The 20,678-nt window shown below is 32.8% G+C and overlaps 1 protein-coding gene across 6 annotated transcripts in view; it reads right to left on the bottom strand.

Annotated features, from left to right (window-relative positions):
- Positions 1–20,678, bottom strand: part of LRBA (LPS responsive beige-like anchor protein) — a 754,439-nt gene that overhangs the window by 223,256 nt on the left and 510,505 nt on the right. For all 6 annotated transcript variants that reach the window (XM_063108839.1, XM_063108840.1, XM_063108844.1 and 3 more), the window contains exons 41-42: positions 17,019–17,136; positions 14,508–14,610 (exon numbers count right to left, since the gene is read on the bottom strand). In XM_063108839.1, the coding sequence (XP_062964909.1) occupies positions 14,508–14,610; positions 17,019–17,136 (221 nt within the window). The remainder of the gene's footprint in view (positions 1–14,507; positions 14,611–17,018; positions 17,137–20,678) is intronic.

A 20,678-nucleotide genomic window follows, 5' to 3' on the forward strand; every position in this document is an offset into this window, starting at 1 on the left:
CCAGCCTTGAGTTTGGCCATCAGCTCCATTGATCTTAGACCTAGAACTGAACTACAACACGGCTTTCCTGGGTCTCCAGTGTACAGATGGCATATCATGGGATTTCTATGCCTCCATGATCACATGAGCCAATTCCCATAATAAATCTTCTCTTACATGTCTATACATAGCCTATTGATTCTAATTCTCTGGAGAACCTTGACTAATACAAAGTGTTCTATCAGATATATGATATACAAATATTTTCTCAGTCTGTGGCTTATTTGCTTATTTACATAGAGGTATACTTTGAAGCACAAAAGTTTTAAATTTTGATTAAGTCCAATTTCTCAATTTTTTTAATAGATTATGCTTTTGAAGTCATATCTGAGAAGTGTTTGCCTATCCCAACTTCACAGTCTTTCTCTTATGTTTTCTTTTAGACATTTTATAGTTTTAGGTCTTACATATACGTCTATGACATATTTTTAGTTAATTTTTACGAATAGCATGTGGTAAGCATCCAAGTTTCCTTGCGTGTGAATATCCAATTGTCTCAGTACCATTTGTTTAAAGACTATCTCTTCTTCATTGAATTGTGTTGGCACTTCTGTCGAGAAAGAACTGACCATAACTGTAAAAGTTTATTTCTGTATTCTCAATTCTATACCATTGATGTATATGCCTCTCCATATACAAATACCACATTGTCTTGATTACTGTAGCTTTATAGTAAGTTTTGAAATATGGTAGTATAAGTCCTCTAATTTTGTTCTTCATTTTCAAAACTGTTTTGGCTATTCCAGATCCAGTGCATTTTAGCTTCTCAATTCTCCAAAAAGGTCTGATGGAATTTTGATAGAGATTATACTGAATTTAAAAATTTGGGGAGAATTGCCAACTTAATCATACTGAATTTTCTGATCCATGAACATGGAATATCTCCATTTACTGATGTTTGTTTTTCATTTCTCTTAGAAATGCTTTATAGTTTTCATAGTACAAAATCTTACACTTCTTTTGTGATTTGTGAATGAAGACTTTCAAAAATTCCTTTAAAATCTGGATGCCTTTTATTTCTCTCTCCTTTCCTCCCTCCCTCTCTTCCTTTCTTACAGCACAGGCTGAAATATTCAATGTCATGCTGAATAGAAGTGGTGAGAATGCTGGGCATTTTTACCTTCCTGTATTTGGAGGAAAGCATCCAGTTTTTCAGCATTCAGTATGATGTATGCAACAGGTTTTTTTGGTAGATGGATTTTTAATCAGTTTGTGGAAATTCCCTTCCATTTGTAGTCAGCTGAGTTTTAAATCATGAATGTGTGCTGGATTTTGGAGAATACTTTTTCTATTGAGATGTGTCTATTGAGATGATCATGTGTTTTTTGTCCTTTATTCTAGTAAGCTGGTGCAAAAAATACATTGATTTTCAGATTTAAACCAATCTGCATTCCTGTGATAAAACCCACAAGGCCATTTTATAATCGTTTTCATACACTGCTAAATTTGATTAGCTAAAAGATTTTTGTATCTGTGTTCATGAGGAAAATTGGCCTTTTTTTTTTTTTTTTTTTTCTTGTTTGTTTCCTCGGGATGTCTGTGTGGCATTGGTAGTTGGGTAACATTTGGCCTCACAGAATGAGTTGGGAAGTGTTCTTTCCTCCTCTATCTTCTAGATGAGTTTGTGAAGGACTGATGTAATTTCTACTTTAAGTATTTAATAGGATTCACGAGTAAAGCCATCTGGGCCTGGGCTTTTCTTTATTGGGAGATTTTTAAATTAATAATTCAATTTCTTTACTTATTGATAAGTCTATTCAGATTTTCAGTTTCTTTTTGAGCCAGCTTTGGTAATTCTGTTTTTCTAGGGATTTGTTCGTATCATCTAAGTTGTCTAATTTGTTGGCATAAACTTGCTTACAATATTCCTTTCTAATCCTTTTAATTTCTATATGGTCAGTCGTGATGCCCCTAACTTTCATTTCTGATTTTGGTAATTTATGTCATCTCTCTTTTTTTCTCAGTTAGGCTAGTTAAAGTCTGTCAATTTTACTGATCTTTTCAAAGAATCAACTTTTGTTTCACTGATCTTCTATACTGTTTTTTGTTTGTTTCATTGATTTTTGCTATATCTTCGTTATGCATTTTTTTCTACTTAATTTGCTTGGTTCTCTTTTCTATTTTCTAAAGGTGGAAGCTTAGACTGTTAATTTGAGACATTTCTATATTTCAGATATAGATGTTTAAAGCTATAAATTTTCCCCTTACACTACTTTAGCTGTATCCCATTAATTTTGATATGTTATGGCTCTGCTGGATACAGGCAACCAAATCACTATGCTTCTCAGTCCCTAAGAAGACAATACTGGCCACCTCATCCAAAGCAACCCATCTCCACTCCAGTAACCACTATTATAACACCCTAATTATATGTTTCCTGTCACTTATCAAAGCTATTTAGTTCACATATTTCTTTAAACATGTATGGACAAGATTATATCTATCTTGTACACTGCCGGCTGCCTGACACATTGAAGTGCTGAAAAATCTATTTAAGAGACTGATTAATGAGTTAAGACTTTTACTTTTCCTTAACTGTGGGAAAACATTACAAAGAGCTCCCAGATATGATAACTTATACTACGTGATGAATAAAACGTTTCTAAAATAAAAGGCAACGAGTAGAAGAAGACTTTTTCATTATGATAAGAAACTCTACTATGCTCTTCTGAGCTGCTGCTTCTTGAACCTTGATATTCCTCGTTATATTATAAAAATTATCTACTCAAAGCCATCACTGGCATTGTAAAGCAACTATTGCTTATAATCCAGAAGAGCCACTTTATTTGCCCTGTTTACATTAAAGTTGTGACCTGTGGTAGTTATGAAATGTATCCACAAGAGGGAGAGCTTAATTCCCCTCTCCTGGAGCCTGGGCTGTGTCTAGTGACTTACATGTAACAAATACAACGTTGGAGAAATGATGGAATGTGACTGTCAAAGGTTATAAAAAGATACTGGAGCTTCTGCCTCATTCTCTCTTGGATCTCCTGCTTTGCAGGAAGCCAGCTGCCTTGTCATATAGATACTCAAGTAGCAGATGGAGAGACTGACTTGGTGAGGAGCTGAGGCCCACTACTGCTAAGAGCATGTGAGTGATTCATCTTGGAAAGTTCTCCAGCCTCAAGCTGACTATAGCTTCTACTAACATCTTGACTACATTCTATTTCAACTGCATTTGTAATAAGATATTACCTTAAAAATTTGAAATGAACATTAATCAAACAGCTCAAATCAATACAAAATTAGGTATGCTAAAAGTAAACTGTAACTTTCCACTACTAATACATTTCAATCAATAGAAAAATCCCAGTGTTCACTCTCTTCCCAGTCCTTAAATTAGTTAACTAAATTGTATTGATAGTGAATCAATACCTACTAGGAAAGGAAATAATTAGTGACGGTGCTATTTAAATATAGCCAATTGACCAGCACATAGTAAAGAAAAGCATACCCCTACACTCTCCCAATTCCCTATACCATGAGAAATTCTTTCACATTTTAACATTCCTCTCAGATACTTATTAGGTTACTTGGAACAACATTAATACTAGTTATTAGGTCTATAGGTATACACAAAATTAATATTTGAACTCTAATTTGCCAAAAGTTAAAGATATAAGTTTTAATTAAATACAGTTACAAAATCCTTAATATAGATTTTATAATTATATCAAAGAAAAACATTATAACATATATGATGTAAGAAAGCAAAATCTAATCATTTTTATCAAAGTGATAAAAAATTTTAATCTGATACATCACACACATTAAGTAATAATACATATTAAAATGTGTATGTAATAAATACTTTTGTAACTTACGTATCTTAAATATGCTTATAAAGCTTATTGTTTTTAATAATCTTGATTGGGATATAATTAATATAATATTTACCAAACTTATGTGTACAATTTGATGAGGTTTAATATACATATTTCTGTAACCAACATCACAATCAAGATCCACTCTAAAAGGGCCCTAGTATCCTTTCGCAGCTATTTTCCTTGCCCCAACTCCTGACCCCTGGCAATCAATGATTTGCTTCCTGCCACTACGTAGTTTTGCTTTTTCAGTAATTTCATTTAAATAAAACCATAGCCCATGGCTGTGAGGTATAGAGCCCACAATGCATAACTCCTTTTACTTAGCACAACATTTTTCAGATTTCACCCATGTTGTTGCATGTATCAGTAGTCAGTTCCTTTTTATTTCTGAATAGTATTCCGTTGTATGGATGTACTACAATCTGTTTATCCATTAACAGCCGATGGACATCAGAAATGTTTCCAGTTTGGGACTGGAATAAAACTGCTATTAATATTTGCTTAAAAGTGAATGTGTGTATGTATATTTTCAATACTCTCGGTAAACATCTAGGACTCAAATTGGTAGGACATGCATTAAGTGTATAAGAGGATACATCAAAAAGTTTGTGGAAAAAAAACCAAGGTAAAGGGTACGAATCCCCTCAAAGGGCAGCCATGAAAAAAAAAGGAATGAAAAAAACAAAAGTTCATAGAAATACAGAATTAAAAGATAATACGAGGGTGGGCCCCGTGGCTCACTCGGGAGAGTGCGCTACTGGTAGCGCCGAGGCCATGGGTTCAGATCCTATACAGGGATGGCCGGTGCACTCACTGGCTGAGCGTGGTGTGGACAACACCGTGCCGAGGGTTGCGATCCCCTTACCGGTCAGAAAAAAAAAAATTTAAAAAAAGATAATACGAATTTTTCCACGAAGTTTGTGAGTACCCTCATACTTAACTTTATGAAAAAAGTGGCAAATTGTTTTCCAAAGTGACTGTACTAATTTGTGTTCCTACTACCTTAGTTTTAGAGTTCCTAAACTATATATCTTTATTAACGTTATAATTCTTTGTCTTTTTCTGTTTTTAAAAATGAGATTTATTGAAGAATAATTTACATAGAATAGAATTCACTCTTTTAGGTGTACAATATAATGAGTTGTGTTTCACCACAGCAACCAAGGTGTGGATTATTTCCATGATCCCAAAAGACTCCCTCATATCCTCCTTTGTACTCAATCCCTACTTCATCCACAGCTCCTAGCAACTACTGCTCTATTTTCTGTCCCTATAAGTTTTGCTTTTTCCAAAACGTCATATCAGTGAAATCATAGTCTTTTGCATCGGCTTCATTCACCTAAGACAATATTTTTCAAATGCATCCAGGATGTTGCGTGCATCAGTAATTCATTCCTTTTTATTGTTAAGTAGTATATTATATTATATGGATATATCACAGTTTGTCCATTCACCACTTGATAACCATCTTAGCTATCATCTTAGCACCATCTGAAGTTCCAGTTTCCCTGCATCCTCATTAACTCTTGATTTTGTCAGTTTTTTAAAACTCATTCTAATAGGTGTGCCACGAGACCACACCGTAGCTTTTACTGCATTTCTAAGATGACTAATGATGTTCAGTATCTTTTCGTGTGTTTATTTGGGATCTGTATCTCTTCTTTGTCGAGGTATTTGTTCAGATCATCTACCTAACTTTTGCAACCAGGTTATTTGTCTTGTTATTGAGTGTAAGACTTTCCCGTATATCCTGGATATAAGTCCTTTATCACACATAAGTTAGGCAAGTATTTTAACACAGTCTGTGGCATATCTTTTCATTTGCTTTCAAAGCAAATATTTTTAATTTTGATGAAGGCTAATTAATGAATTTTTCCAGTCTAATCTAAGAAATATTTACCTAATTTAAGGTCACAAAGATTTTTCTCCTTTGTTTTCTTTACAAAGTTTTAGTTTTAGCACTTATGCTTAGGACTGTGTTACATTTTTTTCTGTTACCTTTTAAGTTAATTCATATGTAAAACAAGCCATTCGGTTCTTTTTCTTTCTGGATATGGATATTCAATTGTTCCTCACCATTTGATGAAAAAACTATCTTTCCCCATGGGCATATCTTGACATCTTTGTCAAAAATCAAATTGATCATACACGTATGGATCTATTTCTGGACAGTATTGTATTCCATTGATTTATTCATCTATCCTTACATGAATACCAAGCTATCCTAATTAATATAACTTTATATTAAGTCTTGAAATCAGAGAGTAAAAGTTCTCCAACTTTGTTTTTCTTTTTCAATATTGTTTTAGCTATTCTAGATATCTGCATTTCCACTTAAATTTCAGAATCATCTTTTTAATTTCTCAAAAAAAAAAAAAAAAAAAAGCCAGCTATGATTTTGGATAGCTTTGCTTTAAACCTATAGATCAATTTTGGAGAGAACTGACATCTTAATAATATTGATTTTCCCAATCCATGAGCATAGTATAGTACAAATTTCAATTTTTAGGTTTTAATTTCCCTAAACAGTTTAATAGTTTGCAATGAGTAGGTCTTAAAAATACATTTTCAAATTTATCCATAGGTATTTAATTTTTTGATACTATTTAAACAGTACTTTAAATTTCAATTTGCAATTGTCCATTGCTAGTATACAAAAATAGAGTTTTGTATATTGACCTGTATGCTATGAACATCTGAACTCATTTATTAGTTCTAATAGCATTTTCTTTTTTTAGATCCTCTGAGAATTTCCAAATGAAGAGTCATGTGTGTATACTAATAAGGACAGTTTTATTTCCTCTTTTCCAATCAACAGGATGGTGTGTAGTTTTCTTTTTTTGTAATGCCTTTGTCTATATTTGGTATCCAGGTAATGCTGTTCTCATAGAATGTCTCTGGTGATTTAACCTTCTTTTCTATTTCCTGGAAGAGTTTATATAGAAATGGCATTATCTGTTCATTAAACATTTGATAGAATTTGCCAATAAAGCTATCTGAATGTAGTGGATTGAAGTATGTCCCCCCTAAATTCACTGAAGCTTAAATTGTATCCCCCAAGTTTTATATATTATAAACTTGATCCCCACTGTAACTTTTAAGAGGGTAGGAAATCCTTTTATGGTAATCAAAAGGTGGAGCCTTGAAGAGGTGATTGGATTGTAGGACCCTATAGTAGTGAATGTTTTAAAAATGGTGGTCAGGAGTGTGGTTCTGAGGGCTTTAAAAGAAAAGGGGAGTTAGTCTGTCTCTGTCTCTCTCTGATCTCTGCTTCCACCATCTTGCAACGTGAGACCCCTGGGTCACTGTCACTGCCACCAGATGGACTTTGGACCTCCAAGACTCAGAAATTGTCAGCAAGTAAATTTCTTTTTCTTATTATTTACCCAGTCCCAGGTATTTGGTTACAAGCAACAGAAACAGACTAATACACTGAGCCAGGAATTTTTCTGAGGGAAAGTCTTTTACTACAAATTCAATTTCCTTTTAGAGCTATTAATCATTTCATCATTAGTGAGATTTGATAGTTTGTCTTTCAAGAAATCTGTTCATTTTAGCTAAGAAGTCTAATTTACTAGCATAAATTTGTTCATAACATTTTATTTTCCTTTTAATATCTGTAGGATCTGTAATGATGTCCTGTCTTTCATTCTTGATACTGGTAATTTGTGTCTTCTTTCTTTTTCTTCATAAGTATTGGCTACATATTTATTAATCTTATCCAAGAAATAGCCTATCATTGTATTGATTTTTCTCTATTGCTTTCCTTTGCATTGATTTTTGTGCCCTTATCTTTGTTATTTTCTTTCTTCAGTTTACTTTGGCTTATATTTGTTCCTTTTTCTAGTTTCTTCAGATAGAAGCTCAGATCATTGATTTTAGACAATAATCCTCTTTCTCCCCTACCCCTCCCTCTCCCTTTTTAAGTAAAATCATTTAATGCTACAACTTTTACATTAGGCACTTCTTTACCTTCATGTTAAAAAGTTTTATAGGTCGTGTTTTTGTTTTCATCTAGTACAAAGTATCCCTTATAATTTCCTCTTTGGCCCATTCTTTATGTAGAAGTGTGTTAATTTCCAAATATTTAGTGATATTTCCAGATATCTTTCGATAACTAATTTCTGGTTAATTCCATTAAGATCAGAGATTTCAATCCTTTTAAATCTATTGAGACCTGTCTTAGTGCTCAGAACATGGTCAATCTGACAAATGTTCTATGTACACTTAAAATGAATGTATATTGTGAAGTTGGCTGGAATGTTTTATATATGTGATATAGGTCAAGTTGGCTGATAATATTGTTCCAGTCTTCGGTATACTTAGTGATTCTTTGTGTACCTGTTCTCTCAGTTACTGACAAAACAGGGAGAAATTGTCTATATTTCATTCCAGTTCTATCCATTTTTGTTTCATAAATTTTGAATCTCTGCTATTAGATGTATATACATTTAGGATCACCTTCTTGATGAATTGTCTCTTTTATCATAATGACATATCACACTTTTCTTTGATAATATTCTTCTTTGTTTGGTAATTGTTACATGTTGAATTGTGTCTCCCTAAAATTCATATTTTGGGAGTCCTAACCCCCAGTACCTCTGAACATAGTGTTATTTAGAGATACGGTAATTAGAGAGATAACTAATTTAAAATAAAGTCATTAGGGTGAGCCCTAATCCGAAATCATTGGTGTCCTTATAAAAAGGGGAAATTTGGACTCAGAGACACATAGAGAGGGAAGACGATGTGAAAAGACAGCTAGCTACAAGCCAAAGGAGAAAGGCCTGGAACAAATCCTTCCTTCATGGCCCTCAGAATAAACCAATACTGCTGAAACCTTGACTTTGGACTTCTGACCTCCAGAATTGTGAGATAATACATTTCCATCATTTAAGCCACCTAGTTTGTGGTACATTATTCTGACAACCCTAGAAAACTGTCATAATACATAACACAGTAATGATATAACCACTTCAGCTTTTTTATTTTCTAAAGTAGTGTTTGCATGGTATATCTTTTTCTCTCCTTTTACCTTTAACCTATGCATGTTTTTATATATAAAGTGTGTTTCTTGGTTGCCAGCGACTGGGATGTGAGGGAAATGGGGAGATGTTGATCAAAGGGTACAAACATTTAGTTATAAGATAAATGAGTTCTGGGAACTAACATACATCATGGTGACTATAGTTCATAATATTGAATTGTATACTTAAAATTTGCTGAGAGTAGATTTTTAGTGTTCCCTCCACACACAAAAAAGGTAACTATGTGAGGTGATAAACATGTTAATTAACTTGACAGTAGAAATCACTTCTCAATGTATATGTGTATCAAATTATTACATCGTATACCTTAAATATACACAATTTTTACTTGTCAATTATATCTCAATTTAGCTGGAAAAAAATTACCTACTGAAAAAGAAAAAAAAAGTGGGTTTCTTGTAGGCAGCATATAACTGAGTCTTGCTTTTTTTTAATCCAATTTGATTTTCTCTTCCTTTAAATTGTATTGTTTAGACAACTAGTATTCCCAAGGTAGCAGAATACTTTTCATTATATTATTTCATAAATATGACCCTGATCATAAAATTTTAACTAAAAGATATAATATATAATAATTTTACTACATCATATGCTATAATAATGAAATTTGGAAATAAAGCAAATCTTTACCAATGAGGGGAATTAATTATGGCATATTCATATTCCAGACTATTAGCAGCCAATAAAAATTATGGGCTTTTTTTTCTTCTATACATTGTAGAATGGATAAATCAAGCTAATGAGCATATGCATTATTTCAAATACTTATTTTTTTGTAGTAAGCACATTTAAAATCTACCCTCAGCAACTTTCCCATACAAGTACTAACCAGGCCCAACCCTGCTCAGCTTCCGAGATCAGGTAGGATTGGGCACGCTTAGGGGTGGTATGGCCGCAGACTCTCAGCAATTTTCAAGAATACAATACATTATTATTAACTATAGTCACCATGTTGTACAATACTCTTGAACTTATTTCTTCTATCTAACTGAAATTCTGTATCCTTTGACCAACATCTCCCCAACACACCCCTCTTCCCAAGCCCCTGGTAACCATCATTCTACTCTCTACTTCTGTAAGTTCAGCATTTTTAGATTCCACATATAAGAGAGATCATGCAGTATTCATCTTTCTGTGTCTGTCTTATTTCACGTAACATAATGTCCTCCAGGTTCATCCATATTGTTGCAAATAACAGGATTTCCTTCTTTTATTAAAGCTGAATAGTGTTCCATTGTGTATATATACCACATTTTCTTTATCCATTCATCTGTTGATGAACACTTAGGTTGATTCCACATCTAGGCTATTGTGCAATGAACAAGGGAGTACAACTATCTCTTCAACATTTCCATTAGATATATACCCAGTAGTGGGATTGCTGGATCTTATGGTAGTTCTGCCTTTAATATTTTGAAGAGCTACCATACTGTTTTCTATAATGGCTGTACTCACTTGCATTCTGTCCAATGTGCAAGGGTTCCCTTTTTTCTACATCTTCTCCAACACTTGTTATCTTCTGTCTTTCTAATAAAGGCTATCCTAACAAGTGTAAGGTGATATCTCACAGTGGTTTTAATTTGAATTTCTCTGATGATTGATGTTGAGTATTTTTTCATATGCCTTTTGGCCATTTGTTGTCTTCTCCTGAGAAATGTCTATTCAGATCCTTTGCCCATTTTTAACTGGGTTATTTGTTTTCTTACTACTGAGTTGATTTAGTTCCTTATATATTTTGGATATTAACCTGTTATCAGATACATGGTTAGCAAATATTTTCTCCCATTCCATAGGTTGTCTCTTTACTCTGTTAATTGTTTCCCTAGCTGCACAGAAGCTTTTTAGTTTGACATTATCTCATTTGTCTATTTCTGCTTTGGCTACCTTTGCTTTTAGGTTCATATCCAAGAAACCACTGCCCAGACCAATGTCATGAAGGTTTTCCCCTATATTTTCTTCTAGCAGTTTTATAGTTTCAGGTCTTACATTTAAGACTTTAATCCACTTTGAGTTGATTTTTGTATATGGTGTGAGATAAAGGTCTAATTTCATTCTTCTGCATGTGGATATCCAATTGCCCCAACACCATCTATTAAAGACACTGTCCTTTCTCCATTGTGTGTTCTTGGCACCTTTGTCAAAAATCAACTGACATAAATGCACTGATTTATTTCTGCCTTTCTAGTCTGTTCCATTGGTCTATGTGTCTGCTTTTATGGCAGTGCCAAACTGTTTTGATTAATATAGCTTTGTTATATATTTTGAGGTCAGGTATTGTGACACCTCCAGCTTTGTTCCTTTTGCTCAATATTACTTTTGCAAACTTTTGTAGATTATTTTAACAATATTAATTTTTCTAATCCATGAGCAGGATTTACTTGTGCCATCCTCAATTTCTTTCCATTTACTTGTGCCATCCTCAATTTCTTACATCAATGTTTTATGGTTTTCAGTCTTTCACCTCCTCAGTTAAATTTATTCCTAAATATTATATTTTTGTATGTAGCTATTATAAATGGGATTGCTTTCTTGATTTTTTTTTGGGGGGGGGATAGTCTGTGGTTAGCATACTGAAACACTACTAATTTTTGTATGCTGATTTCATATTCTGCAACTTTACTGAATTTGTTTATTAGTTCTAAGAGGTTTTTGGTGAATTCTTTAGGATTTTCTATATATAAGATCATGTCATCTGTGAACAGGGATGATTTAACTACTTCTTTCCTATTTGGATGCCTTTTAATTATTTATTTTTTCTCTTGTCTAATTGCTCTGGCTAGGACTTCCAGTACTATGTAAAATACAAGTAAAGCGAGTGGGGATCCTTCTCTTCTTCCTGATCTTAGAGAAAAAACTTTCAACTTTCACCTCTGAGTATGATGTTAGCTGGGGGTTTGTCATATATGGCCTTTCTTGTGTTGAGGTACATTCCTTCTATACCTAATTTGTTGAGACTTTTTATCATAAAAGGATATTGAACATTGTCAAAGGCTTTATTCTGCATCTATTGAGACAATCATATGGTTTTTGTCCCTCATTCTGTGAATGTGATGGATCACATTTATACGTTTGCACACATTAAACCATCTTTGCATTCCTGGGATAAATCCCACTTGATCATGATGAATGATCCTTTTAATGTGCTGTTAAATTTGTTTTGCTAGAATTTTATTAAGGATTTTTGCATCTACACTCATCAGGAATATTAACCCATAGTTTTTTGTTTGTTTGTTTTTTCTTTTAGTGTTCCTGTCTGTCTTTGTTACCAGGGAAATGCTGGCCTTGTAATATAAGTTTGGAAGTATCTCCTCTCCTACAATTTTGTTTAAAGAGTTCGAGAACGATTGGTATGATGTGCTCTTTAAATGTTTGATAGAATTTAGCAGTGAAACCATCAGATCCTGGGCTTCCCTTTGACAAGAAATTTTTCATTATGGATTCATTCTCCTTACTCATTATTAGTCTGCTCAGAGTTCCTATTTCTTCATGATTTACCCTTGGAAGGGTGCATGCATGCTGTAGGTAGGAATTCATCCATTTCTTCTAGGCTAGCCAACTTGTTGGCAATAATTGTTCATAGTAGTCTCTATGATCCTTTGTATTTCTGTGCTATCAGTTGTAATGACTACTCTATCATTTCTGATTTTATTTATTTGAGTCTTCTGACTTTTTTTCTTAGTTAGTGATAGAATGTGGATATGTTGTCCCCCCAAAGTTCCTGTTGAAATCTGATCAACAATGTGGCAGTATTGGGAGCTGTTTAGATCATGGGGTGGCAGATCTCTCATGAATAGATTAATGCCCACCCTGGGGGAGTGAGTTCTTACTCTTTTAGTTCCCATGAGAGCTGGTTGTTTAAAGGACCCTGGTACCTCCCCTCCCTCTCTCTCTTGCTTCCTCTTACGAGATCTGCTTGTACCCATGGGCTGCAATGCCACTTTCTGCCATGAGTAGAAGCAGACTGAGGTCCACACCACATGCAGCTGTCCCAGAATCCTGAGCCAAAAAAACTCTTTTCTTTATAAATTACCCAGTTTCGGGTATTCTGTTACAAGCAACAGAAATGAACTAATACAGTTAGTCTAGCTATAGGTTTTTCATCTTGTTTATCTTTTCAAAAAATCAACTCTCAGTTTCATTGATCTTTTCTATTATTTCTCTAGTCTCTATTTTATTTGTTATTGCTCTCATTTTTATTAATTCCTTCTTTCTACTAACTTGGGCCTAGTTTGCTTTTAAACATTTTTAATGACCTGATAAAATATGCAGGGTCTATTAAGTGAAAAAGACACAGTCTAAAACTCTGGTTACAAATAATTCCAATTACGCTGATGAAACGGTTTAGAAATAAAAAATGTTTCTAATGTAACAAACAACAGTGGTTATTTCTATATAGTGGAATTAAGGATGATTTTTTAAACCATTTATTGCACTAAAAAGTAAAAATCGTAAATGATTCAGCTTGATGAACTTTTATAAAATAAACAACAGGGGAACCATCATCCCAGACAAGAAATAGATTATTAGCAGTATTTCGGAAGCTCTCTCATGCCCCCACTCAAAAATTACTACTCACCAAAAAATAACTTGGTATCCTGACAACCAAAATTAGAGATTAGTTTTACGTGTTTTTGAATGTTATGCAATCAGAATCGTTTGTTTTAGCTTCCGTCACTTAACCATATTGCTGCATGCACCAGTAGTTCACTTGTTTTCATTATTGTATATTCCATTGTATGATTATATCACAATTTATTTATCCATTCTTCTGCTGATTGACTTTTGGGTTGTTTCCAGTTTGAGACTATCATAAATTATGCTAACATAAACATCCTTGCACATGCTTTTTGGTGAACATATGTATGCATTTTTATTGGACCTATTCCCAGGACTAAAATTGTTAGATCGTAGAATTTGTCAACTTTACTCAGTATTTGCAAAGTTTTCCAAAGTGGCTGTACCAATTTACATTCCCCAGCTAGCAGTGTATGAGAATTCTAGTTGCTACACATTTGATCTAACACTTTGTATTGTTTCTCTTTTTCATTTTGGCCTTTCTGATGAGAATGTAGTGACATCGCACTGTAATACATACATTTTTTAATAGCAAAAATCAAAAGCATAAATAAACCTTTTCTAACTTGTGTGTGTATATATATATGATTATGGTATATATGACATATACATCATTTTATGTACATCTTTCCTAAAATGTTAAAATTTAAATTTTCCATCAAAGAGATGAAAAGTATATCTTACAGAGTACTTTTATCTTGGCAGGGAAAGGTTAGGGAATCTTTTATTTAATGATTATTTGCAGAATACATACATTGTGCTAGATACTGTACTATATGCTAGGGAAAACTAAGTATATTACAATTCAGTTGACTCAAAATAAAACTTAATACACTAGTAATCACTATTTACTATGAAACATAAAATAGAAAGCCATTCATTTCCAAATAATAAAAAACGTTAATACAGATTAGCGCTAATAATATAATATAATATCAATTATATAATATTAATATAGATTAATAAATAAGAATAGTAATATAGATTATTTTCCATTGTTTTTCATATAAAATAGTACCTGGTTTGAGGCAATCCAAAGCTCGTTCCAATACCAACACGAGGTAGATAGTTAACCACTTTCTTTACTGTTGCAGGGTCTGGGAAGTTGAACATTACAGCAACTATGACAAATAATTTTTAAAAATTAGAATACAATATGATTTCCTTTTTGGAAAACTGACTTATTGGTCCAATAAAATATTTATTCTTAATTCAGGTATCTATTAAATATTACTCTTACCATATTCCTTTTATTGTAGTACAAATCAAATTTTAGTATTAACATACCAGAGGAGATATTCATTTCACATATAAACTCCTTTACCATACAGAGTTCCGTCTCTAAATACCATCAAGAGTTCTAACTGTTATTGCATTAATGTGACATGAAGCTGAGATTATCTATCTACAACTCTGAATTTACAAAACTGAATTTTGGCAAGTCAATTTTTTTTTTTTCTTCTTTTTTTTGGTAAGTTTAAGCACCTTTTTTCAAATTAATTAATTAATTAATTTAAATCAACAAATAAAATTGTAAATAATTATCATGTACAACATGACGTTTTGAAGTGTATCAATTCAAATACATTTCTATGAATTTCTAGAAAGAACTTTCTTAAAAACTTGAGTTTATATAGTTAACAATATAACAAAGAATTACACTATAGCTAAAAAATCATGTTATATTTATTTTAATAATAAGCAGTTTTAAAAACATTCTCTGTATAATGTTTATAAGTTTACACCTCATATGTTCATATAATCCAGAACAATGGGTGATCTGAAAGAAAACTTTTCATCTATGGTTAACAATCAAATTTAAATTCTTTGTAAATATTTCTATGTCAGTAATTATACAGGTATGAGAATATCAAGAAACACATGTCAATATATAGACATATTTGGCATATAAATGTTAATTTATAGCAGTCACCAATAAATTTTTATCTATCTTAAAAAAGCATGAAAATAAAGTTATAAAACCATGACAGAGAACTTAGAAAATATTAATTTGGTCAGTCTTAAAATTTTAATTATATGTTAAAGTCAATATGAGAACCATATATAAGTGACATGTGCTCATCTAGAAGACAATCCTTCTCAGACTGGCTGGTTAGCTCTGGTTAGAGCGCAGCCTTATAACACCAAGGTCACAGGTTCATATCCCCATACCAGCCAGCCACCCAAATTAAAAAAAAAAAAAGAAGAAGAAGAAGAAGATGATCCTTCCCTAGCTAGACTGAAGAAATATTGAGGCCAAAAAAAAATTTACCAGCATCGATTGCTGATTACTATAGCTTTTAAACACAGGCATTACCAACATGTTTCAGGTAAATAAGTAACCGATCACTTACTAAGCATCTACAACATATTTAGGAATGTCATATACGTACACCTTTCAAATAAGCTTTCCTCATATATCCATTATTACATTTAATATAGAGAAAAAGAAAAATCAAGCAACAGAAGAAAAAAACTATCACAGGTTATGGCAGATGACCAAAGCCATGAGGCAAAGGCAACAGAAAAACATACATACAAAAGCAAGTATGCATGAGAAATTTAAAAGAAGGAAAATGAATGAGGATGAGCAAGTAATAAATACTGCAAGGTTGAAAGCCCTTTGGGGCAGCAAGAATGCAGACGGAACTGAAGTGTGAACCATTTGCTTGATTATTTGCCTGGAAGAATAATGTTTACATTAGGAAAAAAGAGGTATGGGGGGGAGGGAGATCAAATAGGAAATGGAAAAACATCTTTCCCTAAAGAAATTTATATTCCCTGAAGACACATGATTTCCTAAAGGAAAAAGAATGTGTACGTGGAATATATGCTGTTATCTGTGAATTTTTAAAATAACTTGTTAATTACAGAAATAACAAGTAAGAAATCATCAACCTATGTATATACAAGGAGTATATACAATACTAGGTTTTATATATTTTTCCTTGTATGCCTCCCCTCATATCCAATGATGTTTTTCCAAGTTCAACTTGTCTCCCTTCCTATCTTAATTAATTTCACCAAGTTCCATTCTAAACCAGCAATGTGGATTTTAGTTCAACCTTCAAAACTGAGGTAATACAAAGCAAAGAGGACAGTTCAGTACCATTTTCTGATGATCCCTTTCTAATAGTAACAGATAAAAGATTAAATAAATGTATGAATCATTTGATTATCCTCTCCCCTCCCCAAATGCAGCCACCTTCCAGAAAGTGAAGCATCAAAGCAATGCTGAGGACATTAAAACTCCACAACTGATTAAATGATTATTTATTCCCCATACTTATAAAGCCTTGCACTAATTTGTGATATGGCCAGAAAAAGAAAAGAACTACCAATGATTCTACAAATGATCAAGGGGGAAAAAATCATGAAGATGTATGTGACACACAAAAAAAGAGGTCAGTAGGTCAGAGGGTGGACTACAAAATACTTTCTAAATGGAAACAATATGGGTATGTTCGAAAATAAAATCTAAAGGAGATGTAAATTAGCTTAGTAATAATGTGGTAGTGCGACATATTACCTCTGTTTGCCATAAAGATCTCCAGCGCTGTATTTTGCAAAAGATAACGACGGGAAAAGATTGATCGTATCTCTGTGAATAGCCATTTTCCATGCAGTCCTTCTGTGTATGCCAGTATCTAATAATGAAAAATAAATCCCCAGTAAGTGACAATACTAGATTTTTATTTTGTTTTTTACCGCAAATTAAAATAGAAAAGACCCTTTGAAGAAAAATAATTTCTAAGAAAAATAATTTAATAGTTATTGAAATAATTTGCAGAAAGACTAAGAAAATAGACTGTAGTTTATGGAAAAGAAGTTTAAATGAAAAAGCTGAGTAAAATTACAAAGCATCTAAGTATAAATATATATGGAGGCTTTTAAAAACAATGATGTAATCTATTGCTTCTCAGGAAATACATATTACATCATTTATTGGTTGATTTTTAAATCACATTAGGGAAAGTAAAGTTTCAGATAAAACCTTACAAAAAACACCTCAAAAGAATATCATAAATGCTTACAAATCACATACACAATTCAATTTCACATAATATGATTATAATTTTCCCAGTAGTACTTTTCACATAACTTTAAAGTATATATACAAGTATAAGTTCATAACTAAAAAAATGACACTTTTAAGGTCACTGTTCAGATAGCAGTCACTCAGTGAGAAAGCACGAAGACTGACAGTGTAAGAGGTTAAGTATCATTTTGTCAGTCAAGGCTAAACACAAACCTGCAAATGAACTAAGCATAATCTCTCTCTGGAGTAGGTGGTTGTCAGAGTAACTTGTTACAATGCTTGTCATCCCATGTGACAGACACAGTTGCTTAAAATGCTTTGCCAACTCAAAGTAATCCTGTCTTTAGTCTTAAGCCACTTTGTTATTCAAGTTTTGTTTTTTTCATAAAGTTCATTTCAAAAGCTTGATCGTGAAAGTATTAAAAGAAAACCAGATTCAGCATTTTTCCATGCCAGTAATATACATAATATTAATAAAGAAAATGAGATGCATTTGCTATCAAAACCTGATGAAAATGGATGAAAGCAAATGAAGTTTTAAAATTAAGATATGTCTCTCAAAAGTAACCGCCATTAAAAAATACAAACAAAATATCATTTGATTATTAATTTTGCATTGTAGGGACAAAAATGGACGAGCAGAGAAGGAAAATAATGAGTAGTAAGAACTTATCCTACACAAACTATTCTTTCCTCTACTCATTTCCACTATCCACATCTTAATTGCTAACAAATCTACATTCTTCAATGCAAAATGTAGTTTCTATGAAAAGAAGAAACCACCCTTATTTAGTTTACTAAGTATTATTTCAATTTTTCTACAGAAATGATTCTATTTCTGTCACCATAGAATCTAGAAATTGAAAGAAGGGTTACAATTTTAAGGCACAGTGTTTTTGGAAAAACAAAATAAAAAGTTCAAAGGACAAGATAACTACTCATGCTTTCCGTTTTAAAATTGGTGATAGAGAAATCCTACTAACTCATACGAGTACAACCAATACCTGTGTAAGTAAGATCAAGAGAAATGAACAGGAAAAAAGATGACAAAAATATTAGTATTATTCTAAAAAATTTTTTAAAAGAAGTTTCCTGTGTCTCTTTCTTGCACATGACCAGAGATGCACCAGCTGGTCCAAGCCTCTAGCGTCTGCAGTGGCCTCCCATTTGGTCTCCTTCCTTCTATTCCTACCCCTAGAGTCTACTAAGACCAGAGGAAACAAACTTCTTTAAAAAAATATATAAATTAGATCACATCACTCCTGTTTTTAAAACCATCCAGTGACTTCCCATTACATGTGTAGTAAATTCTTACTCTATCGATGTATATAAGGCCTTATATCTGGAACTCTGATGAGCTCGGCTCATTCTTCCTCAGGGCCTTGTGTTCCACTTGTTTTCCCCACTGCCTGGAATGTTCTCCCACATCTCCACAGTGTTGACTCATTCTCACATTTAGATTTCTGCTCTTCTGTCACCTCCTCAGAAAAGCCACAAGATCTAATCCTCACCTTCCTCTATATTACCACCTCATCCCATCCCAAACTCACCAGATTTTCTTCATAACACTTACCACCTCCTGATATTGTAGTATTTACTTGCTTGTGTAATGCGTCTTCAGCACTAGAATACTAGAATCTAAGTTCTATTAGCACGAAGACTTTGACAACACTTTATTTCCATTGCCCAGAAAAATGACACAAAATAGATATATTTTGAATGACTAAATGAATCAATGCATGGCAACTAAGCTCCATATATGACCCAAATCCATATTGTTTGGTCCATATGATCTTTTAACAAAATTTCAAGTACTGGAAAATACGTGAGAAAATGCATATTTTCAAGTACTGGAATATATTGAGATTGCTGGTTTCTCGGAAAAAACTGAAGTATCGGCAAACCTGGATCCATATACCACAAGGTAACAACAGGCATGCACTTGTCCATATTGGCACCATTTCTACTTCACTCATTACTATTTACTAATGTGCAATGAGCATTTACTCATTTACTACTATCTGCCTAGTTTCTACTGGTATTTGAGTTTGCCACCCCGGATTTATCAAATATTAGAGAATCCAGTATATGTATGATAAGACTTTATAGTCCAACATTGACTATTTTAGTCATAAGAAAAATAAGGCCCAGGCTCGTTAAAAACTTAATACCAAGTCCCCTGGCTAGTTAGTAGCAGAGTGTGGCCTATTCCTAGGTTTTCTAATCCAAAAGTCTTCATTATAAATCACATTATCACATTCCTAAAAAAAGTTTAAATATTTGTTAAACTAGAACCCATCTCACTGGAAAATTCAGTCAACTACATTTGCTTTCCTGCACTTTGGTTAAAGCTAAAAGAGAAAAATAAAAGGAAAACAAACAACAATGGATCCTTTAAGCTTTGTGATATGCGAAGAACATCACACACTTGTCTAAAAATTCTGCTTTTGATATCTGTAGGTCTTATTTGTATAATAGAACCTGTTGCTCATAATGGTGATGCCAGTCATTGCAAAGTCACAGTCATGCAATTAAAGATTTAATCATATTCCAGGATACTCCATTTGTTAGCAGAAATAAGTACACCAAACATTGTTATAAGATTTTTAATGTATTGAAATAGTTTTCTGATTAACCAAAAAATTAATTTTGTACTCCATTCCATTGAGCATATGGTTATTCAAAGATCTACATTAAATACAGTAAGTGTTCATAATCCTTTAAAATTTGTTTCATTACTAAATGTCAAAAATACTGAAAAGTACAGAAAAGAACATAAGCCCCATAAACCCACTACTCAAACTTACAAAATCCTAAAATTTTGCCATATTATTGCATATATTTAAAAAATTAATAAAAGTATTACAGATAGTGCTGAATTCCCATGCATAAACCTTCCCGATCCCACTTTCCTCCTTTGTCAGAGCCAATCACTATTCTTGTTTTGAGGTTTATTATCCCCATGTAAAGTTTTTATACTATTAGTACATATGAATCCATACGTAACATCCAGCATTCCTTTCTATGTTTTCAAACCTGGTAAAAATGGTATCATACTGAATGTGTGATAGTTTGTTTTCCAAATTAAATATAAGAAGGTCTAGTAGTATTTTAAACCTAAGAGAAGCAAAACAGGAGGGGAGACAGAAA

This window comes from Cynocephalus volans, chromosome 9, assembly GCF_027409185.1.
Source record: "Cynocephalus volans isolate mCynVol1 chromosome 9, mCynVol1.pri, whole genome shotgun sequence".
Lineage (NCBI taxonomy): Eukaryota > Metazoa > Chordata > Mammalia > Dermoptera > Cynocephalidae > Cynocephalus > Cynocephalus volans.